Genomic DNA, 25,111 nt, shown 5'->3' with positions numbered 1-25,111 from the left:
AGCACTGACTACATGAGCAATATTATATTTCTTCACTCAGATTTCCCAAATGTCCCACAATGAGCATGCAAGATATTTCCAATCAAAAAATAATATTTTGAGGGCTGGGATATAGCTCAGAGGTTAAAACACTTGCTTAGCAATATGGAAAAGCCCTGGGTTCAATCCCCAGCTCTGCCAAAAAAAAAATTATACACACACACACACATTCTGGGGCTAGGATACAGGTCAGTGGTACAGTGCTCACCTAGTATGCATGAGGTCCTGAGGTCTGATCCTCGGCACCACACAGCACCACAAAACAAAGAGTGTGTGTGTGTGTTAAATGTATGTATGTGCGCGCACGCGCACATATTAAAGACATGGTAATGTTGGGCAAGGTGGCACATGCCTATAATCCCAGCAACTCAGGAGGCTGAGACAGAAGGATTACAAGTTTGAGGCCAGCCTCGGCAACTTAGTGAGGCCCTAAGCAACTTACTAAGCCCTTGTCTCAAAAAATAAAAAGAGGGCTGGGATGTGGCTCAAGCGGTAGCGCGCTCGCCTGGCATGCATGCGGCCCAGGTTCGATCCTCAGCACCACATACAAAACAAAAGATGTTATGTCCGCCAATAACTAAAAAATAAATATTAAAAAAAAATAAAAATAAATAAAAAGAGATGGGGATGTAGCTCAGTGGCAAAGCATCTCTGGGTTCAACCCCCAGTAATAAAAAAAAAAAAAAAAAAAAAAAAGAGAGAGAGAGAGAAAGAGAGAGAGAGACTTGGTCATAAAGATACACTAAACCTTTTTCATTAGGTTTTTTTAAAATGTTTATTGATCTATAACAGTTGCATGTGCTTTTGCCTCGTCTTGAATTTGAGTCAGATACCAGCTGAACTGTATTCCACTCTAAAATATATGAAGTCTCAACCCCAAAATGTGACCTTATTTGGAAATAGTCCCTGCAGATATAATCAGTTGAGATGAGGTTCCTGCTCATAATCCAACAGGGCTGGTGCCCTCCTAAGCAGGGAAGAGTCTCAGGCCCACACAGAGAATACCATATGACAGCAGCAGAGATGAGAGTGATGTAGACACAAGTCAAGGGATGACTGATGGCCACCATGGGAGGCCAGGGCTGCTGGGAAGGAGGCTACCCAGAGCCTGACAGGAAGCACAGCTCTTCAGGCACTTTGGTTTTGAATGTCAGGCCTCAGAACAGTGGGGAAAAAGTCACTGTTTTATGCCATCCAAGCAGTGGCGCTGTAACAGCAGCCCTAGAACACTAATGAAGAGCGGCTCTCGACAGAACATTTAATGGGATACATAAACACAGGTCAAACTCCAATTTACGTAAGCAGATATCAGACACCAAACCTGAATTAAAGAATCACTTTATAAATATTTTGTTCAGGCAATGTTCAGCAGTTAAAAAGCATTTATCTCATTTGTAGTATGAAGTTAGTTTCAATATGGCTCTGCTTTGGTGATCTTTTCCCTTAATATAATATTATATACCTAGTACTGATAGATACTTAGCAAATGGAACTCTACTCCATTGTCAGTTAATGGGTTGTTTCCTGAATATAAAATAAATCCATACCCTAAGCAAAATGTGACAAAGATCTGAAACTCACATGTTACATTCCAAAGTTAAACAAATTTTTCTCATTGCAAAGCTTTTTGTTCTCCATCACTAAAGCATTCACATGCTCTATTACCTTTCGACAACAGAAAATTTTTGAATTGTTGTTTTCTCAAACTATACTACTTGATTAAAATAATTTAAAAATCATTTTGAAAAAGTACAATACAAATTAATGTCTTCAAAAAGGTATAATTAAGAGCCTATCTTCCCAAACACTGATAAAGGAACTCAAAGACTATGCTGATGATTCTTATGATGTTACATGTTACTGTTACTGAAAAGTTTTAATGTAGACTGATGACAATTACCTCACATTTACAGCCATATAAATGAATACAAGTTAAACAAAGCTAAATATCTTACTAAAAATCTTGAAGGTGGCAAGACTTCCTTCAAATAGTTAAATTCTTCATTCTCGTTAAGAAATTAAATTGAAAGTGATATTTGATTATATTCTTGGTGGCTAAAAAGAATGAAAAATATCATTTTTCATAATGTGTGCTATCCAGAGTATGATAATTTCAGGTCACAAAACCATGACATTCACACCTGGCAAAAACACCAACACGCTGCTCCGCTCTGACACAAATTGGGCCCCCGACCAGGTCTTGTTCCTGTGAAAATGAGAGTTATGTAATGAATCAAGGCTGGAACAGCCACTGCTTTTCAAGAACTCTGACACTACCAGCCTTGACCCTTAAAGCACTCACAGAGTTTATGCAATGCTCTTTACTTCACATAAGAAAACACAGGCCACATGCAATGTTCTTTACTTCACATAAGAAAACACAGGCCACAGAGACAACACCCTGGGTCCCTGGAACCCAGGACTCTTCACTCCCATTATGCTCACCTATAAGAAGCATGATCTGCAAGTTTTCAGAAAATTTAATTACTATAATCCAGAACCCCAAAACACAAAACATTTAAAGTAACTACAAGAAAACTATTATTAGAGACCAAATTATTATTGGAAAGCATTTCTTCTTTAAAAAAAAAAAAAAAAAGCATTTCTAAAGACTAAAATCTCAAATCATCCCCTTATCTTCCCATTGTAGTGGGTACATTTGTGTGTGAAATTAGAACTTCCTTTCCTCCACAAACCTGCGAGCCCTCCATTTGTGCCAGACCCTCCTCTATGCAGTTAGGATACTACAGTAACGAGGCAGACAAGTGTCCCCACCCTGCTCTGGAGCTTGTACCCTAGCCAGAGAGACAGACAAGAGGCAAGTGAACAAAGCCCCTTCAGTGTAGCCTTAGTACCATGAAGGAAATAAATGGGCACACAAGGGAAAAAGCTGGGGAGGTATGTGTGTGGAGTGTCTGTGCAAAGGGATGATAAGGGAGCCTCCCTGAGGCTGTAGCAAGGGAACTATATGAAGTCAGTCTTGGGAAAGCCTGGAAATAGCAACTAGAAGGAGGAAGGGCACAAGAGAGGTGGACCAGTGATGGGAACAAAGGTGGCTCAGTGCTCCAATGGTGCCTGCTCCTGCTACTCAGCCACCTCTCTGAGCAACACCCATTGCCCAGACACTATGATATTTAAAAAAAAAAAAAAAAATAGGCCTGGTTCGTGCATAGGCCTGAAGGGGATGCTGGTAACAGCCAGGATTGGACACCTGCTGCATCATAACCCCATTCAGAGATGATGAGGAAGGGAATCTCCCCAAGAAGGAGGGCAATCCATGCATCTGGTAGTCCACCCCAGGTGGAAGCAGACTTGGCCATTAGGTTGGGTCTATCCGATAAAGAGGTGGAAGCTAACTGGTTGGCCAGTTGGTCTAGGACTTGGAAATGACAAGACAACAATAATGATGATAAAGAATCTATAAAGAGGCATTTGAGTCTCTTGGAGCAGGTACCAAGGAAATACAGCCATAGGGCAGCAATAGTGAAGGAGACTTTTATTTATTTTTAATTATTTTAGTTGTTAATAGGCCTTTTTTTATTCATTTATGTATATATGTTGCTGAGAATTGAACCCAGTGCCTCACACATGCGAGGCAAGCGCTCTACCACAGAGCCACAACCCCAGCCCATGAAGGAGACTTTTAATTGGCAGATGAACCAGAGGCCATGTGGATGTCTGTGGTCTCCTCCTCCAGTCCCTCAAGAGCTGTTCAATGCAAAGTGCCCAGGGCAGCAGGAATGATGGCTTAGGTATGGAGTCAATTACATGCACCTTCAAAGGCTGATCTGGCTACTGCCACTGCTGGCCACTAACCTGCAGAAGGGGCCAAATGCCAAGTCCCAAATATGGTGCCACTTGTAGGTAAACCAGCCCAGCCCATGATTTCATCTTGAAGGGATGATGATTTACCCTTGTGGAAACAAGACACAGATTTCAGCTGAGTTCCCTTCCCTGCACCTAAAGTTCCTGTCGCACATCTACTCACAGACCTACGGGTACTCTTTTCAATCCCACAGTCTTCTGTGTGGTATGGCCTCCAGCCAAGGAGACCAAATTAGTGATCAATGGGCACATAAAATTGATGTGCCCCATAGTGGCTGGCTTTGAAGAATGATAAAAAGTCCACTAAAGGCTCAGATACTACACCAGCCCTACAGGAAATGGCAAATGTCATGGATGATGAAAGCCAAAGATAAGGGAATAACTTAAAAGCAGCAGGAAAAAAATGGCATACTACATACAAAGGAAATCCCAATAACATTAACAGCTGCTCTCTCAGTAAACCAATGGAGGACAAAAAACAGCAGGATGGCACACGCAAAGTGCTCAAAGAAGACACTGTCAACTATGACGTCTATATTCAGAAAGCTCTTCTTCAATAATAAAGGCAAATAAAGACTTTCCCAGGTGAACAAAAAATGAGGACTTTTTTCCAGTAGACCCATGTTACTAGAAATACTAAAGGAAGCTCTTCAGGCTAAAAGCAACTGACAGTATTTCAAACCCATGTGAATGAACACAGAGCACTGATAAAGACAACTGTGTAATTATAAAAGGCATTATAAATATCTAGTTTGGCTCTTTTTTTCCCTTAGATGATTTTAAAAGCAATCATACACACTGCTGGGCCTATAACATATAAAAATGTAACATGTAATATATTTGCCATAACAGCACAAGGGAAGTAAGTGGGAGCAAAGCTATCATGGGGGCTGGGGAATAAGCTCCAGCGGTACAGTGCTTGCCTAGTGCATGGGAGGCCCTGGGTTTGATCCTCAGCAACACATAAAAATAAATAAATAAAACAAAGGTATTGGGGGTCCATCTACAACTAAAAAATATATATATTAAAAAAGCTATCAAGGCCTGAGGAAATGATAATGAACACTAAGGTAATGATTACACAAGCATGTTTTTGTGGGTTTGTAACATGTAAAATATATAAAAATAATCATGAAAAAAAGCAAGAAAGAGAATAGAGTTCTATAGCAGTAATGTTTCTATATATTACTAGCGTTAAACTAGTATAAATCTGAAGCACTTGATAACTTAAAGTACATGTTGCAAACCCTAAAGCAAAGCTTAAAAAAAGTGAGGGGAAAAAGCTAAAAAATATTTATTGAATACAAAAGAAAGCAGTAAAGAGGAACAGAAGAACAAAAAAGATATGAGACATACAGAAAACAAAAAGCCAATGGTCAACATAAATTCAATCATGTTGATAATGATATTAAATGTAAACGGATTAATAGTCCAGCCAAACGGCAGAGACTGTTAGACTATATAATGTAATCCCACTTAGGATATGTTGTGTAAAGGAGATATACTTTATATTAAGACACAAACAGATTGAAAGTGAAGGGACGGAAAAGATCTTCCAAGGAAACAGTAACCATAGAAAAGAAAAATGGCTACACTGATATAAACAAAATAGACCTAAAATTAAAAGTATTACAGGAGATGAAGACTTACCATTTTATGATAAATGGGTCAATGAGTCAGAAAGATTAAAACAACCGTAAACATACATGCACCTAACGCAGCACAAAAATATACAAAGCATTAACTGACAGAAATACACAAAGCATTAACTGACAGAAATGACTGGAGAAACAGGCAATGAAATAATAGTGAGAACTTCAATACCTTGTTTTCAATCATCACTGGAACAACTAGGCAGAAGATTAGGAAACAGAAGACTTGAAAAACACCATGGCCGACATGGCCATCTGAAGAACAGACCACCCAACCACAGCAGAATATGAATTCTTCTCAAGTACACATGTAATGTTCTCCAGGATAGACTGTATTCTAGGCCATGAAATAAATTTAAAAAAAAAAAAAACTTAAAAAAGAAAGAAAGAATGCAAAATATGTTCTTCAGCCACAATGGACCAAAATTTGAAACCAATGAAAGGGGAAAAGTAGGGCAACTCATCAACGTGTGCAAACGGAATAACATACTCTCAAAGAGGCAACAAGCCAAGGAAAATATCAAAGGGAAACAAAGAAAATACTTTCAAATGAAAAAAAAAAATGAACATACAACACACCAAGATCTATGAGACCCAACTAAAGCAGAACTTAGAGGAAAATTTATAGCTGTAAATGCCTATATTAAGACCCCCAAATCAATAACCTAATGCCCACCTCAAGACCCTGGAAAAAGAAAAGCAAACTAAACCTAAAGTAAATAGAAAGGAACTATAACAATTTCAGTGGAGATCAATAAAATGCAAAAGGAAAAACAATAGAGGAAAAGTGAAAAAAAAAATCCAGCTCTTTAAAAAGGTCAACATAACTGACAAACTTCTCAGCAGTTTTACCAAGGGAAAGAAAAGACTCAAATTACTGGAATCAGAAATAAAAGAGATACTACCACTGACTTCACAGAAAAGGAATACTATGAACACCACCAACAACAAATTAGATAGCTTAGACAAAATAGAAAAATTCCTAAAAAGATACAAACTACTAAAACAAACACAAGAAGAAACAGACAATAGAACATACCTATAACAAACAAAGAGAATGAGTCACTAATTTAATAAATACCCCTAGCGGGCACAGTGTCATGCACCTGTAATTACAGCTATTCAGGAAGCTCAGGCAGAAGGTTCACTTGAACCCAGGAATCTACGACCAGCCTGGGGAAAATAGTAAGACCCCATCTCAAAAAATTTAGATTAAATTTTTTTAAAGATACCCATAAAGAAAAGTTCAGAAACCAATGGCTTTCCAGTTGAACTCTACCGAACATTCAAAGAATTGATTCCAATTCTTCACAAACTCCTCCAAAAAACAGAAGAGGAAGAAACATTTCCCCCAATCATTTTTATAAGACCAATATTACCCTAATATATCAAAACCAGAAAAGAGACTGCAAGAAAAGAAAACTAAAGCACAATGTCTCTGAGCAACAAAAATCCTCAATAAAACATGATCAAACCAAGTCAGACAACATAAAATAAAGGACCATGGCCAGATGGGTTTATCCCAGCAATGCAGAATTGGTTTATCATCCAAAAATCAGTAATTTATCATATCAACAGAATAAAACCAAAAATCACATAATTTCAACAGACACAGGAAATGCACTGACCAAAATCTAACACTCATTTATAATAAAAATACTAAACTAACTAGGAATAGAAACGCACTTCTTCAGCCTGACAAAGGGCAGCCAGAGAAGCCCACACTAATACCACACTTACCAGTAAAAGACAGAATGCCTTTCCAATAGGACAAGAAACAGACCCAATGTCTGCCCTCACCACTTCTACTTGACACTGTACCAGAAGTTCCTTCTAGAGCTATTAAGCCAGAAAAGGAAATAAAAAGTATCCAAACTGGAAAGGAAGAAGTAAAACCATCTCTACTCAGAACTGACATGATCTTACAGATAGATAACCCTAAGGAACTCTAGTTGAATAATGAGTACATTTGTTATATGTACTTATTTTATGTATGTACTTGTGTGTGTGTGTGTATATATATATATATATGTGTGTGTGTGTGTGTGTGTGTGTGTACATGTTATATGTATTTATATATTCCTCAATAATATTATTTAAGGAAAATTAGAAAAAGGAAGTGTACGGGGTGGGGGGGTGCCTGGGGCTCAGCGGTAGCCTGGTATGTGTGAAGCACTGGGTTCAATTCTAAGTACTACATATAAATAAATAAAATAAAGGTCTATCAATAACTAAAAATAAAATTTAAAAAAAAAAGGAAAAGAAATGTATGAAGAGAAATACATAAACCAGAATTCATACATTTCATACATACAGCTTGAACATTCTTACTCCAAAAAACTGAAATATGAAATGATCCAAAATTTGAAACTTCACTTTGAGCATCAGAAAGTTTCGGATATTGGAGCATTTTGGATTTGGGTTTTGGAATTACAGGTGCTCTGTCAGTGAAGCCTATGCAAATTTCAGATAAGGGATCTTCAACCTGCACCTAACAAAATTCTATTTCAAGAATGAGAGTGAATGGTTAAGTCAATAATTAGAGTAAGTCATATGTCTATGATTCAAAACATCACACTGTATACATACAGCCATTTTATCTTCAATTTTTTAAAATTTAAATGAGTGTGAAACAAGGAAATTTTTAGCTAAATGAAAACTAAGAGGTGGGCACAGTGGCACTGTAATCCCAGAGGTTAGGGAGGCTGAGGCAGGAGGATAATAAATTTAAAAAAATAAAAAAGGCTGGGGATATGGTTCAATGGTCAGGCATCCCTGAGTTCAATCTCTAGAACCAAAAAACAAAACAAAACAAAAAAGATAACATTTAGCAGCAGATTCTTTGAGGGGTATAATTTAGGAAGAATGAAAGTGCAAGAAAGTCCGATTTCACAACTAAGGACAAAAACAGGGAGGAGGCCTTCTAAAGCCTAGAGGAGAAAAGCCACTCAGGACACAGTCCAGGCCGCTGGGAGGTGGGATCTACATTCTCACTGCTTGTCATTCCAACACACAAGTCCTAAATATAAACTGTAAGAAAATTACAGAGTACTCTTTTTAAATCATGGGCTCTAGCCACCACTTAAAACCAGACTGTCCTCAAGGGAAAATGTCCCAAGTTTCAAAGAATCTGCCAAACCATAAATATTTGGATTACAAAAGGAGCCTACTGGTCCACAGGAATACATATTTCTAGCAAAGGCAAAGAAAGGCTCCCAAGGGTTCCTACTGGGCGCACTTAAGAGTCTTACTGGAGGATTAGGAGCCATGTGACTTGGTATCTAGAAAAGCTATTCCACCTGCAGGGTGTATGTAGATCCTAGCTCTAAAACTACCAGTCCTGCCAGGTGCAGTGTCATAAGCCTATAAACTCAGCAAGGGAGGCCAAGGCAGGAAGATCACAAGTCTGAGGCCAGCCTCAGCAACTTTGCGAAACCCTTTCTCAAAAACACAAAAAGGGCTGTAACTCAATGGTAGAGCATCCCTGGGACCAGTTCCCAGTACAAAAAAAATTAATTAATTAATTAATTAAATTAAATAATTAAACTACCAGTCCTAAAACCACTCAGCATGGCTTTCACAACTATAAGTAAAACATTTCCAAACTACCCTGAGTATAAATCATATCCAGTGACTACTCAATAGTTTGTGCTGCTGTATCTTAATGACGTGAAAGCACTAAGAATTCCAAGTGAACAACACGCATCACAAGGCGCACACTGAAGCACGGCTGCATTGCTCTTACCCACTCTCCTTCATGTCCAAGTCATCAAACATCTGAATTAGGGAGATGGCAACATCATAGACATCCTTCATTATCACTGGTTCCTCCAGGAGATGGGGAGAGAGCTGGAAAGAGAAAAGAAGAAAGTCAGACACCAAAACAGGGTGCAGGGGAAATGCTGGGATGTGTGGACAATTCTCACCTTCATGTCATTCTAACAAATACCCAAGTGAACACAACACCCTCTGCAGCAACCCTTGAGCACTTGGTGTGGCACACACTGCCCAAGGGGGACACTTGGCACATACATCCTAAATTCATCAATCGCCTGACCCAGTCGTCAGAGCAGAGATGGAGTCAAGAGAATTCAGAGATGAAATGTTTGGCAGGAAATCTATTTTGAAGGCACAGGATAAGATGCATCAAAAGTCTAGGGACCCAAAGCCCTGCCTTCAAGAGCCCTAAGATTCCAAGGTCCTCAAATGCAAAACATACCAGGAAATGGCACAATCACATTCCTACCAATGTGCTAAAGGAAATGACAAGGGAGTGATCTGCCAAGGCTTCAGAGCTCACTAGACTACCTTTCACCATGTGTTAAAACAAAGCCACACTGAGCCCAGATACTATAACACTTCCCTTAAGGAGCCTCTACAGAACAATGGGCACCAGCCACACAACAACCATCTCCCCAGCACTGTTGGAAGGACCATTTGTGAGCACAGCTTTCCAGAAATTGAGATTGAGCTATCTAAGTGTCTACAATATCCACAGGACAGCTACAGCACAATTCCCACAGTCTATTTTATGGCCTTTCTGAATTTTTTCCAACAAGAATAGACGAATTCTTGATAGGGCAGAGGGGTGAGAGGGGAAAGGAGGGGGCAGGGGGTTAGCAATGATGGTGGAATGTGATGGACGTCATTATCCAAGGTACACGTATGAAGACATGAATTGGTGTGAACATACTTTATAAACAGAGATATGAAAAATTATGCTCTCTATGTTTAATAAGAATTGTAATGCATTCCATTGTCATGTATTTAAAAAATAAAATTTAAAAAGGAGGCTTTTATATAATTAAATTTTTTGCTTATCAACTACTATATGTAAAATACTGTTTTTTGTGAAAAACACATCAAAAGAAGTCTTCAGGTAATCAGAAGTTAAGCCCATATGGAAATTATTTTTTCTAATTTTTACTTGAGTAAATTAAATCAGCTAATAGCTAAACTGAAGTGATGTAAATATGACAAGTTGACTTCTGTTCACTAATAACTTTGAGGAAGCATGCCTTGTACATCCATTCCTAACATACAACCTCCACATATAAGAATTTCATTCTCTAGCCAACAATAACCAGTGTTCACTATAACACAACTGTACAGAAAGAAAGAAAGGAAAAGAGGAGAGAAGGCTATGTTCCACAAACTCCAATAGTGGCATGCAACCCCACCTAGAAGTCTTCCTATAAACAAGCCATGGAAAAGGAGTGTCAGGAAAAACTTGGAGACTCCGGTGGCTGAGGGGCTTCGTCCCAGCTGAAGAGCGAAGAGTCGCTGGCAGTGCTGATCTCACCGCCACTCAGGGTTTTTTAGAACTTCAGCTATCAAAATGGGCAGAATTTTCCTTGATCATATTGGTGGTACCCATCTGTTTTCTTGTGCAAACTGTGACACGATCCTGACTAACCGCTCAGAACTCATCTCCACTCGGTTCACAGGTGCCACCGGTAGAGCATTTCTTTTTAACAAGGTAGTTAACCTACAGGACAGTGAAGTTCAAGATCGGGTCATGCTCACTGGCTGCCACACGGTTCGAGATGTGAGCTGCAAAAACTGCAATAGCAAACTGAGATGGATCTATGAGTTTGCTACTGAAGACAGCCAGCATTATAAGGAAGGCCATGTGATCCTGGAACGTGCTCCAGTTCGAGAGTGAGGGCTTTGAGGAGCACGTACCATCTGTGAAGAAAAAGAAATAAATCCATCTTTTCCCAGGTCTCCTTCACTGAAAACAAAAATCTACTTACATACACTGTCACCTTAGCATCAGAGTCAGATTCATGAACTGCAGAACAAGAGGTTGTGAGAATCTAAGATGGAACTTTTCTTTTCTCTCCTTTTTTTTTTAATTTTGTATTTTCCATCCAACAGCAGTGTGTAGAGAGAATATTATGCAGTTGCTGTTAATTTTTTTTCCCTATGTTTACATCTTGAGGCAGAAGAGTCTCTGCAGCTAAACGGTGGGCTAGGTGAGGAAATAGTGGGCTATTAGAGTGAAAAAAGTGTGTTTTATGTAAATTTTGAATGGCGAATAAGTCAAGAGCATGGTTTTTAAACTTATTTGGGCTTCATTTTTAAATATTTTTTTAACCCAGTTATTTCACTTGATTTGCTAGCTTCAGAGAAGAGATCTGAATCTGTGCCCAGCACTAAAGGCTCAGTGTTAGTATGGCTTGTGCTGGCCCATATTCTTGCTGGAGATGAACGTAGCACCAGAGCCCATTCTTCCTTGTCAGTCTCTACCCAAAGATGTCACCATTCCTAGTTACTTGTCACTACATAACTGGTGTTGATTGTAACCTTTTTCTGAAATGGGCCAGAACTGCTTGGTTGTCTTTTTCCATGTAACTTAAGCATAGTAATATAAATAAAGTAATAGTTGGATGTTTTTTAAAAAAAGAAAGAAAAGGAGTGTCAGTGATTCACAAGTAACTCCACTAAACTCTAGGAGCTGAGCCCCATGAGTATTTTTAAACACCTTGGTAGGGGCTGGGGTTGTGGCTCAGAGGTAGAGTGCTCATCTCGCACATGGGAGAACCTGGGTTCAATCCTCAGCACCACATAAAAATAAATAAGTGAAATAAAGGTATTGAAAAAAAAAAAAACACCTTGGTAAGACACCAAATAGAGCCATGCTTTCCAAGTCAGCACTTGGAAAGGTCACGGGGACCCCTGCTGTGTATGGACTGGACAAAACATCGGCCCACATCACTGTTTTCCTGGACCAAGATACCGACAGTGAGCATAGGTGTGTACATGAGGGGATGGCATGAGAAGGGGCACTCCAGGGCACTCTGTGTCCCTCCACTCAAGTGGATGGTCCTTGTGATTCTCTCCCCAGAATGAGGCAGTAATCACAGTACTTCTGTCCTAAGTGGAGGTCCAGGAGGCTTACACATCTGCCATCACAAGGACATACCCAGGCTGGCTAGTGGGTCCAAGAAGAAAGGAGGGATACATGTGGCAAATGAGAGAACGGCACTGCAGACAATGGGAAAATAAATGGTACTAAGACATCTAGGAATCCAGGTTAATTGGATTAAATACCTAAAAATAAGGAAAAAACCCTATCAAGGATACATAAAAGGTATGCTTTAGGGTGGAGGAGGGTGGTCCAAAACTGACACACAGTAAGTCAAGGTACAGGATGCTCTACTGCTGGACCTGAGCTATGGATCATGGAAGTTTTCTCCACAATTATATTTACATGCTAAGCATGAGAAAGGCTCCAAGTTCCATCTCCAGCAGCCACCCCAACCACCAAATTAAAAAAAAAAAAAGAATATAAATAGTTAAGTCTTGTGTGTTCATTCATTAAAATAATCACTGTGTGCCTATCAGGTACCAAAGTCAAGCTGTTCAGTCAATAATGCCAAACAGGTGCTCCCCAGCCTGCGGAAAATAAGACACCTGGAGCCAAGGCGATCCTGGCTCTCTGGAGGCTGGGTGGTCCCAAGCAAAGGGGCTTAGAGAGCAAATGGCCATACCCAACTCTGCTCCTCAGCACAGCCACAAGGAATCATCTAAATAATTTGAGAGCTCTGACACATAATACAAAATAAACACCAAGAGGAATTAATTAAACTTTAGCCAAAGACCAGAAAATCATCATTACTCTCATAATCCAAAACTGTCAGAAAATGCAAAATGTTGAAATGTTACAAATAAGTGCTCCTTCCTCCCTGCTTCCCCTGAATAAGGGCTGCATTTGGTGACTAGTTTCAGAGAAAGAACAGTGTAGAAGGAAAGAGAAAGTGATGCTATGGTGGAGAAAACCAGCAAAAGATGAAGATCAACATCACCAGTGATGTCATGATATCTAATATGACAAGAACAGCATTTCACCTGTGTGGTCCTCTGCCACAAAAAACCATAACCAAATCTAACCATGAGGAAAAAAATAAAATAACCATCAAAAGCCAATAGACTGACTGGGGGAGTAGCTCAGTGATAGGGTGCTTGCCTAGCAAGTATGAAGCCCTTGGTTCCAACCCCTGCACTGCAAAAAAAAAAAAAATTAATAATTCCAATAGAGGTGCATTCTACAAAACACCTGACCAGGATTCCTGCAAACCATCAAGGTCATCAAAAGCAAGTAAAGTCTAAAAAGCTGTCAGTCAGAGGAGCCTAAGGAGACATAAAGACTAAATGTAATGCAGTATCCTGGATATGGTCCCAGGACAAAGGACACACTGGAAAAACTTGTGCAAACAATCAGAAGGAAATTCAATTAACAGAGATACACCAATGTTTGCTTCTTAGCTTTCCCAACAGTGAAAAGGAAGATAGGGGAGACCTTTTCTTTCTCAGATCTCCATGTTCTAAAGGAAATGCTGACTATAGAGTCTAGGATTAGAATAGGTAAGTGGGCGTTCACTACAATATTCTTTCCACTTTTCTGTTCTTTTGAAATACTGTCAATTTAAAATTGAATGAATAGGAATGCTACATTTAACAGCCAGTGCTGGCCTGCCTCCAACATGATTCAATTTGACAAACTGTCTCTTATGTCAGGTGAAACCTAGTCAACCACGTCATTGTGGTAGAAAGCATGGTTCAACATCAAAAATATTCCAACACAGATCAAACTCCTACACAGAGCAACGAGCAGCATCCACCAAAACCACAAATGCATGTGTCTTTGATCCAGCAGGGTCCTCAGTGCCAGGACCAAGGCAGGGTTATTTCCCAGGAATATTTAGCAATGTCATGGTGTAAGGGCATGAGGAGCACTGATTCCATTTGGGCATGGAGGCTGGGACTGAACTCTTGACGATGGACAGGCTGCCCCCACCACCTGACCCTGAATGCCAATAGTGCTGAGGGTAAGAAGCCCCGGCCCACTAACATGCTCTCAGGGGTGCACTAAGGTGTGAGCAGCAGTATTTGTGCTAAGACTGAAACTGAACCCCTTTAAGTTAAAAGCAACTTCCTGATAACTGCTTTTCTACATCCTCCATTTCCTCCTGCTGAGAATGAAAACTGAAAACTAACCCCTGGCCAAAGTTACCCCTAAGGAAACATGTTGGAACATGTTGGAACGAACATATTTCTTATTAGCATGGCAGAACTGAATCTACATGTGTATAAACCCTGCCTTTTGTCTCACTGCCCCCTCTCCTCTTAAGAAAGCTGTTCCTGCCCCTGAGCACCCCCCAACATGGAGATTTGAGAAAGAAAAGGACTCCCCTATCTTCCTCAAGGTTGCCTTTTGGAAGATTAGTGTTTTCTTTTCTATCAAAGTTAAATCTAGGGGCTGGGGCTGTAGCTCGGTTGTAGAGCACTTGACTTACAGAGCACTTGCCTCACACGTGTGAAGCACTGGGTTCGCTCCTCATCCCAACATAAAAATAAATAAATATTTTTTAAAAGTTAAATCTATAATGTAACCCACAAACATTTTTATAGTAACTTAAATTTGACAATGTATAATAGAGCCATTTTAAGTTAAGAAACCATGTGGTCAGAATGTACCCATTTTTAAATTCCCTAAGGGGCATCCAATCACAGCTGTAGCCTTTCACCATACTCTCCCCAGTTGTAAATTAGCTAATCATGTAGACTGTAAACCAGAATTCCTACCAGAGCAAGGGGCAGAACCCCGAACTCCTATCAGAACAAGGGGCGTACTGCCTGGGCAGGTGTGCTTGCTTGTAGAATTCCCTCTGGGGGCACACCCTTCTGCAGGGTACCTTGCCAACTCATTTCCTAGCACATTTGATTTCTTGCAGCACCCTGGTATTTCTAAAACTTTGAATAAACCTGCTTTCCTTCATCAACCTTTAGTAGAGCCAAGTGGTGGAAACTCCCTTCCAGTACCAAGACCAGAAACATTAGGGCTTATTTAAAAAAAGAATGGCATACATCCACGTGAACAAAGGTTACTGCAGCTCTCAAGAACACTACACACACTGATATGAAAAGAAACAAACAAGTAGATGAGAAAGCAAAATGAGCACAGAATGCTCCTGTTTCAGTGAAAGGTAACGGCAGCACGCTCTTATTCATCCTCAGGAGTAAGCCTGAGGGAGATTTCACAAGAGGTCATGCAGAGTGGCTTCCGCTGCTGGGTGCCTGAAGACATAGGTGAGAAAGTGAGGAGAATGAGAACGTCTCTCCTCCTCCATGCACATGAATGGTGCTGGGTCCTGAGCCCAGGCCTCATGCATACTGGCAAGTGCTCCAACACTGAGCTGCACCCAGCAGGAATAGGAAGGAGAAGTGTCAGGCCTGCTTTCACTTTTTCACCTCAGAGTCTCTGAATGTTCCACCAAATGAAAGCAATTTCACATCCATGGCAACCTTCATGAGAATGTTTGCCCCAGTTCTTCCCAGTCACATCAATACACCTTACTCATACTAGAAAATGTAAGTCCAATCAAAATTTTATTTAAAATAAAATTACCTCTGACTCCCAAGTGAATCTACAACTTTGTACTGACCAAAATCTAACATTTTATTTTCAACATCAACAAAGTATGAAATCAGCCCCACTAATTTTCACAGGGATGTGCAATATGAGTATTTATGGTTCTCAGTTTATAACAACCACCTGGGAGTTTCCCTCCTTTGCTCTTCTACCTGCTCTGTCCCCTCTGCTCTAACTTCAAATTCTAATAATGCCTTGCAACCACAGATGGTAAGTGCAGGTTTGATCACATACAAAAGTCCAATCATTGCATAAGAAACAATCATTCCAACATACCACACTATGATAAATGTGCTCCAAATCATTAAGATAATACTCTTCAATTGAATAGGGCTTGCCTTCCACTTCAAAAATATATGCAGGATTCATCTTGTTCTGAACAGGAACTGCGAAGTAGTCTGCAAACTCCTTGCAGTTGATGGTAGCAGACATCAGGACCACCTACAGATAAAAGACAGAACCACCTACAGATGAGAGAGGTCGTTCCAGTAACAAACAATGAGAATAACAATCACTGAAATGAAGCTCAACTAAAAGTCCAGGTTTGTCTTCTGCTTCATTCCTATATTTAATAACATTTAGATATTAAATAATAACCTTTATCTAATGTCATGTATTATACATAATATTATAAAGAATGCTCAGATACTAACTTTTACTATTCCTCCTATATTATTTCATCAATTGAGAAATCATATGTCTCCATAAAGCTACAGTATTTATCTAAAAGGAAATTTTGCATCAAGGAATTTTTAAAAAATAAGTTATTAGATAATATGCTCCAGAAAACTGAGGCAGTGGACTAGCAAAGAGGAAGAGAAAGAGATCCAGAATACCTTGACTATAGCCCAAGAAATTGCATCAAAGCTGTGCAGCAGACACAAGGCACTAGCCCAGGCCAGAGCAGGATGATGGACACTCAGGAGACAACTAGTTGTAAGGTTTGCCAAAAAGCAAATGTCAGATGATACCCTTAAGAATCCTGGTCCCAAATGCCAGAAACAGTGTCCACAGCACATCAAACGTGCCTGGAGAACGTGGCAGCATTATTGAGGATTGCCCATTCCCCAGCACCCACAGACTAAGTGGGCAACACAGCTCTCTGGCTGCCAGCTGACTACCTGCTGCATCTGGCAATAAGGGGTCTGAATCTTGGCATAAAAGTAAAGACTTGACCTGGGCAAGTTGGTGCAGTTACTGGTGGACAAACACTGGTTTCCCCCTTAGACATGAGACACAAATGGTAAAAATCATACTGCTCAGAACTCATTTTGAGAAGGTTAGAAAAGCATGTTCTGAGAGGCCACTTGGGGTAAAAGAGTGGCCCCCAGGGACACACCCAGTCACCTCACAAAATCCCTAGCCATCATCTAAGGAGGGCAGGCTAGTGAACTGCAGTGCTTCTGGTTTCTGTTATTGTCTTTTGTTTGTCCTGCAGTGCTGGGGATCAAACTCAGGGCCTTGACCATGTCAGGAAAGTGCTCTATCACTGGGTACACTCTGCTTTTGTTTGGCGGAGCACACTGTGCCCAGCCATACTGGACTCAGCAAAGCCCTGGCCTCCCCAAGCAGCCCAGCCCCTCCTGCAGACAAGACAAGGTGGCAACCTACTCAAGACATGCTAGTCCAGGATGGGCGGGCCAGAGGACAGCAAGCGGGGACAGGGAGGAACCCTGACAGGGGAACCAAGGGACCTCTACAGTCTGGGTAGGGGGATGCAATCTGGATACCCTTTCTCTTATACCCATATTCTCTAACAGCAGCACTCACATAAGAAGGAAATAACCAAGGATTTGATGAGGTTGTTGTTTTTTTTTAACTTTACAGAACAATCTAGACTTGACTTCTAATTATTTGGCACACATACATGTCTATATGTTTGGAAAATATACTGCTTCCTATATTTTTAAATAAATCATGAACACACTGAAGCTGAAAAACCTCTTGTTTCTTATTGGACAGGTTGCACATTCCTCAACACTGTTGTCCACAGTGTGGCAGAATTTCTTCTTAAATCCACCAACACTCTTAACTCTCCTTGCCATTGAAAACTAAAAAACCTATATAATCTAGTCATTATTTTGATTTGAGTAAAAGAGAAAAGTCTTCAGATGACAATCACACAACACCTCAATTTGTTGAATTATCTTCAATGCCATTTTTAACCTAAGGTTCCTAAACAGGAACAAAAGCCCCTTCTCTCACTCATTCTCCAGTCACTCAGAGCACCAAGAAAACCCACAGTGAAGGTCAGGTTGCATTTCTTTAAAAAAATCACCAAGCTGGTGCTGGGGTTGTGGTTCCGTGGTAGAGCACTCACCTAGAACATGTGGGGCACAGGGTTCGATCCTCAGCACCACATAAAGCATAAATAAATAAAATAAAAGTACTGTCCATCTACAACTAAAAAAAAAAAAGTCACCAAGTTAAGGTGTGGTCACCTTGGGGGTGAGGGAGGAAAAGAAATGCTTTCCTAATAAAATGAATAGATTTGAGACTTGGAGACAAACACTTCATGATTTAGAAGGCAACTGTTTTGCAGTAACAGCAAATCCTTTAGCAGTCCCACACTATAATACATGCATATCCCAAACACTTGCAAGGTGTCTCCCAAAGACCTCTGCTCAGCACAGCTGAACAGAGGGTGATCTATGTTTAGACTTGTTTAGATGACATAATTATTCTTTTTATTTTTTATTTTTAATTGAGATGGAGTCTCACCAAGTTACTCAAACTGGCCTAGAATTGGCCATCCTCTTCCTCAACCTCCTGAGTATCTGGGATTATAGCCATGCGCCAGCAGATGCGCCCGGTGCAGATGGCATAGTTATTCTAAACCCTTCAATATTTTGCCCACATACACACCTTCCTCCTTTGGGTTCAAATAAAAAAGGGTGTTTTCCCTCCCCACAGCCGTCAGTACCTCTGAACAGCAGCACATCTGCTGTCCTCCAGCTCTAGCACCTCAGGACTTTAGTGCTGTTTCCAAAATAGGGCTTCAGAGTAACTCACACACCTTTAAACCACAGTCCCCGTTCAAGGACCCAGCATTTCACTGCAGCCAACTACTACTAGGTCATTTTTTAAAGCCTGGAGAAAGTGTGAGAATTCAACACAATTCAATAACCAAAAAGTATTCCCCACTGTGCACATCAGCATGCCCCTCAGTCCACTTCCTGGAAGACCTGGAATATACTACACGTAATGATGAGTTTTAAGAGGCTGGATCTAACTGTTTCTGCTAAAATAGGACAGGGAAAAACACAAATAAACAATAAGTCTTAACTTTATAAATATTCCTGTTACTCATAAAATGAAATTTACCTTCACAAAACGTGAATTTGTTCTTAAAAGTTTGCGGACTACCAACAGCAGGAAATCCATCTCTTCTGTTCGCTCATGTACCTACAAAATAAAATAAGGGGGCGTCCCCACATGGCAACAAGCTAACATGTCACTACTAAATGAGAGGGGAGAGGGGACTTTAGTGCACCCTTGGGAGATGGGCTAACCCAGCTGTCTGTCAGCACAGCTCTTCAGGGGAGTGACAGCACTCCTGGCTCAGAGAAGGCAAAGAACATCTGCCCACAAGCCAGAGGCTACCACATAGGCCACTCTTACCTCAGTGTGCTCTTGAGGACCTAGTGGCATTTGGGCAGAACAATGTGAAGAATCTTTGGCCCTGTCCTCTGAATGCCAATAATGCCCCCAGGTCACTGACAAATAACAATATTCCCATTTTCCCCAAGCACAGAGAACCACTGAGACAACCCCTCATGCCCCTTGCCTCCCCTCAGCCATGGTCTAAAGGCTCACTGCTATTTTGGCCAAGTACAGGGACAAAGACGTAGCAGTCTAATGATGGCTGGAGAACCGCTCGTCATGCTCCATGATGTGCAGAACTCCCAAGGGTAGGCAAGGGATGGCCCTGGAAAAGCTGGGCTGGTCAGAGCAAGGTTAGGGTGTGAGGCCAACAGCAGAACTTCAACAACACCAGCATGGAAGTGCATTCCAGGAGACAGCTGCCTCCAGCCCTGCTCAAATGTGCAGACTGAGCCACCCCAAAATCCATGGCAGCGCCACCACCCTCCCCTTGGCCCTTCCGAACAAGCCAGGGACAAAGGGCCCCTTCACAAAAATAATCCAGTTAACCTACACTTGGTCAGGGTATGTCTGCACACAAGGGGGTGGCAAGCTTCCATCTGAAGACACTTCTCTGTCAAAGAAGAGAGATGGCCACTACATTTGAAGAAGGGGGCACTCTCCTCAGGATAAAAGCCCCAATATGTCATTTCATAGGCACTTCTATTCACAACCAGACTCCTGGCACCACTCCCCACTGAAGCAGATGTGCAGGGAAGTGCTACAGAGAAAGAAGAGCTCGGCAGCTGGAAAGCATTTGTCAGCATGTATAACAGCTGGAAGTCCTCAGCCCACCACAAAGTTTCATTCTCACCTTGTCCTATCACCAACCTTGAGACATCTCATTGCAAGCCTCCCATATCTTACTTGACAAAGAAAAACCAAGGCTACAGCCAGTAAAGGACCCCCAGAGCAACCTCCCCCGCAACCCCAGCCCCACTGCTATGTCCACCACTGCTCCCAGCATGGAAACCTTTCCCCTCTGAACTCTGACACTCATCTTTTACCATTTGCCCACAGACCTCACCTACCCCATCTCCAAGCCCCTGGGGTCCCCCACCGCAGGGCTCTCCCCGTGACACAAACACACCCCTCAGGAGCTACCCATCTCCCTAGGCAGCAAGGGGCTGAGAGCAGAAACTAGGCACCAATGAGACCCCTCTTTCACAGCAGGAACTCAAAACATGCTCCCTGAACAAACAACCTGCCTAAAGTGAGCTTATTCTTTTTCAAGAGCTGGAAGCTAAAATGTTATCATTCCATCTTAAACTGCCTATCTTCAACTCTGGCGCTTACATTGCTTCTAAAACTCAAATCATTCCAGAGAATGTGATCAATTTTATCTATAAACCTAATTCTCCAGGCACATTCAGTATATTCACCGTGGATGCTGGCAACTCGGTGCTGCATCAGGCAGCTGTGGCCATGGGGTGATGGCACAGCACACCCCCGCCGTCCCTTCCACTGCTCCTGCAGGGCAAGTTCTTGCAGAGAGCAGCCACCTCTGTTCAACCATTAGAAAAGAATGTGGTCAAGGATGCAGTGTGTCTGTTACTCACCTATGTATATGCAGAGAGAGCTACTTAGTGAGCAGACATCAGACGAAAAGCAAAGGTGGGCCTCAGCACCACAGGCTCTGGAGGACGCTCTGGAGGGGAACCCTACAACACCATCTGTTCCAGCAGCCTGATCACTGAGCATTACTAAGCTTCAGGTTCCTTTCATGTAAAATGAGCTCTCGACCATAGTAGAGCCCAATAAGGGACAGCCTATTGTGACTACTTATTAAATCTGAATTTTAATAAGTAGTCACTTTTTAATAAGTAGACACTCAAAATTGTCAATAAAAAAATTCTGGATCACGCTGTCCACGACACTACTTTGAGGGAATGCCAATCATTTCCACCTTCTCCTATACACCCACGGTGCTATAAAGCCAAGTAAGCATGCGCAAGAGCGCAGCACACCAAACAGCCCTACCTATGGTACCCACTGTTTTCATACCTCCAAAGAGTGGCAGGGCCTGGTGGCAGTGGCTGCCCAGTCAGCTGCACTTTCTGAGCGCTGGGCTCCCCTCATGCCTTCCATAGAACTATGGACTAGCAGACATTTCTACCCTCTAGAAATGAGCCAAGCCTCTCAGGACAGAATTGCTGAGGAGGTTTAAAACACAGGAAGTTTTGGTGGAGCCATTTCCAAAGCTCCTGGGAAAATTGTGGTATTGGAAATATAAACATCGATTAAAATATCCCATTCTACTGAGAAATCCAAAATGTACTGAGAAGGAGAAAAATAAGAAAGCTAAACCAGGCACAAAGACAGGGTTCACAGTGCTTTATTAGGGTTTTGGGTTTTTTGTTTTATGAACAGTAAAGAGAGCAATAATTTCTATTTTATTGTGGTTTTTTGTTTGTTTGTTTTGCTTGCACTGTTAGGGGCTGAATCCCAAGCCTTACAAATGTTAGGACAGAACTACACACCCAGTCCAATTTATTAAAAAGTCCTTGATTTACTAGATAGAAAATGCCTGTGATGTGACTGAAAACATACACACACCACATGGTTCTCCTAACTGTCTTTCTGTGGCAGGTGTCTCCCCTTACAAAAGGGGAGCGGTGAATAGCCCCAGCCTGGAGCCCATGTGGATGGTCTCTGCCCCCGCAGCCAGGGCACCACAGAGAGCAACACACAAGGCAAATAGCTCCAGTAAAACCTCCCCTACAAAATCAGTTCCAGGCCTGACTAGGCTACAGCCTGCCAATCCACAATCCTCGACAAGCAATCTTTTCCTAGTCCTCAACTTTCTGCTCCCATAATTTGAAACAAAGAGGGAAGAATTTAAAAATTCACATTCATAAGTAGAAAGGGCAGTTGTAGACACAAAGTACTCGAGGCCCCATTACAGGAGGACACACTGCAGGAGACCTGCCCATGTTCTGCACCTGAAGGCCCACGAAGGGCAGAGAACTCACTTCATCAATGAAGACGTGTGTGAACTCCATCAAACTCTTGGCACTGACTATCTTCTGAAGCAGGACTCCAGTGGTCATGTAGATTAACCTGGTATCTTCTGTTGCTATTTTCTCTAGTCCTACCTAAAATTGGGGAAGGGAGATGGGGGGAAAGGTCAGGTTTAAATGGCTCCCATTAACCATCAAAACAGGGTATGTCCATTTTATAAGGATGGTAAGGAATTTAAAAGGATTATATTTCAGAAGACAGGGTCCAAATTGAAGTCAAGTCCTCAATTTGATTTCTTCTTCCTTTCTGGGTAGGGGGGCTGGTTTATCTAGTCATACTGCCTAAAACATTTTCATGTTATGACTACTGCGTATGAAAACACCTTCTAGACAACAGTGGTGTAATTAAAAGAATAAAACTATAAAAGCTAAGAGCCTGAGAATCCTCACTTCTCTCCTGCTCAACAGGGTAAGAAATTAAAAATTACTTTCAAGAAATTCTTTTTTTTTTAAATTTATGCCATGGTTCCACTCTAAGTAAATTGGCTTCATTTTCAGTGCTAATAGAAAACAGTCACATACTATCATCAACTTATATAGAAAACACAGCAGACAGAGCTCGGTTCTCTCTCCCATGCTCACCTGATAGCCCACCAAACCACCGAGAGTCCAAGCACGCTCTTTGCTGATCCACCTGGCGATGCTGCTGGCACCTATCTTCCGTGGCTGGGTGACCACAATGTTGCAGTAGGCACAGCGCTGAATATAATGGTCCAAGATGTACTGCGGGAGCTGAGTGCTCTTACCACTTCCAGTGGCACCATGTATAATTACCACAGAATTGCTTTCTATCAAAGAAATAACCTGAAATTTTTAAAAAGTTACCTTTCAAAATTGGCACAAAATTGACAACAATGTAAAGTATTATCTATCTTAAGAAGACTTTTTGTCTTCCTTTAAATAAAATTTATTAATTAACCATCTAGACATCACAAGAGAGAGTAAGAAAGCTATAAATGGTTGCCACCTTTAAGCCCAAACTAGATTTCTATGCTCTTAAGTCTAAATTGCTATTGATTCAAAATTTTGTCATAAATCTAAATGTGATTCTACATGAAAACAAAGCTGTTATTATACTCAAGTGGTTTTAAATTTTCATTTAAAACTCAAGATGAATTTTTAAATAAACATCTACATCTCCACTTACAGATTATACAGAACATTCTAAACTCCAAGCTGATTCCTCCCCACCATCCCTCCACTTGAAGCTCTCTTACGCTTCTAGCAATATATATCGTTAAAGAATACAAATTAGGACTGGGGATATAGCTCAGCTAGTAGAGTGACTGCCTTGCATGAACAAGGCCCTGGGTTCAGTCCTCAGCACCACCAAAAAAAAAAAAAAAGAATACAAATTAATCTGAATATTGGCCTCTAAAAATTAGTAAAGTACGGGCTGGAGCTCAGCGGTAGTGCACTTGCTGAGCATGTGTGAGGCACTGGGTTTGATTCTCATCACTACATAAAAATAAACAAAAAAATAAAAAATAAAAAAATAAAGGTCTACCAACAATTTAAAAAATTTTAAAAATTAGTAAAGTATATCTACTCAATAAAAAGTTACATGATTGAATCTTAAGCAAAATAAAAATGAAATTTGGAACATTTTTCACTGTTTTTCCCTTGTAACTGCTTTATCCACTAGGCTAGTTGGTAATGGTCTCAACATACTTCCTTTTAACCTTATTTAATAACAGGTAAGTAATCAGAAACTTAACCATCCTCCTGCTAGAACTGGCCTGGCATCCATAACAAAATGATCTGTAAATGACTGACAAAATCAATCCTAGGCACAAAAATGGGCCAATACTACAAGGAGAACCCAATAGAGATGCTGAGCACAAACTCATTTCTAATGAGACCTGGTGGTGAGTTTCTTAAATCAGCTCTGCTGGGGCGGGGCCAACAATAACTGACAGCTACTGCAGAGGCTGACAAGGCTATCTGGATGAAGGCTAAGCACAATGAGCACAAGCCAACAGGAAAATCAGCAGCATGGTCCCAGGGAGCCACCTCCATGGAGCCCCAGGCTAAGCTCCTCAGCCTCTACCCACAGAGCCTTGCACACCATAGGTGGGTTCATCTGCTCACTCTCACATGGTAAACCAACAGTGTTGGGCCCAGGCATCTATTCAACAAGCAAAATTACATTATGACAAAAATGATTTTACCTCTTCCTTACATCGATTTATAGGCAAATCAGGGTATTTATAAGTTGTCTCTGGGATGCATGTTGCACTGCTTAATTTAGCCAAAGGCGGCCTTGGACCTGGATTCAGACAAAACAAACAAATACAATGGACTAGCTTATCTGAGAAAATACAAAGTACAGAACCCAATGTTATTCTGATCTATCTATATGGCATGTATATGTACACATGCAAATAAAAAAAGCACATTTCCTACAGGTTAATACGGCCAGCAGGCACCTTAGAAACTTCCCTTAGATTAAAATAAAAGAAGGAGAGGGAGAGAGAGAGGGAGAGAGAGAGGTA

The 25,111-nt window shown here is 41.1% G+C and overlaps 2 protein-coding genes across 6 annotated transcripts in view; one reads left to right on the top strand and one right to left on the bottom strand.

Moving 5' to 3' along the window:
* Positions 1-25,111, bottom strand: part of Tdrd9 (tudor domain containing 9) — a 78,139-nt gene that overhangs the window by 46,803 nt on the left and 6,225 nt on the right. For 3 of the 5 annotated variants that reach the window (XR_007346040.1, XM_048799434.1, XM_048799435.1), the window contains exons 2-8: positions 24,788-24,885; positions 23,199-23,420; positions 22,569-22,691; positions 19,279-19,359; positions 16,231-16,395; positions 9,262-9,365; positions 2,181-2,245 (exon numbers count right to left, since the gene is read on the bottom strand). Coding sequence is in view for 4 of the 5 variants with exons in the window: in XM_048799434.1 (XP_048655391.1) it covers positions 2,181-2,245; positions 9,262-9,365; positions 16,231-16,395; positions 19,279-19,359; positions 22,569-22,691; positions 23,199-23,420; positions 24,788-24,885 (858 nt within the window). In the remaining variant the exon portion in view is untranslated. Of the gene's footprint in view, positions 1-2,180; positions 2,246-9,261; positions 9,366-10,696; positions 10,837-16,230; positions 16,396-19,278; positions 19,360-22,568; positions 22,692-23,198; positions 23,421-24,787; positions 24,886-25,111 lie in introns of those variants that run through there. The other 2 variants (XM_048799436.1, XM_048799437.1) reach the window with 2 other exon arrangements.
* Positions 10,725-11,913, top strand: LOC107151009 (protein yippee-like 5). Its single transcript, XM_048799438.1, has one exon. It carries the CDS (start codon positions 10,855-10,857, stop codon positions 11,179-11,181), a length of 327 nt encoding a protein of 108 aa, XP_048655395.1. The 5' UTR covers positions 10,725-10,854; the 3' UTR covers positions 11,182-11,913.

The sequence above is a fragment of the Marmota marmota genome, unplaced genomic scaffold, assembly GCF_001458135.2.
Source record: "Marmota marmota marmota unplaced genomic scaffold, marMar, whole genome shotgun sequence".
NCBI lineage: Eukaryota > Metazoa > Chordata > Mammalia > Rodentia > Sciuridae > Marmota > Marmota marmota.
Note: the sequence above shows the minus strand (reverse complement) of the source record. Positions and strands in the feature narration are given on the sequence as shown.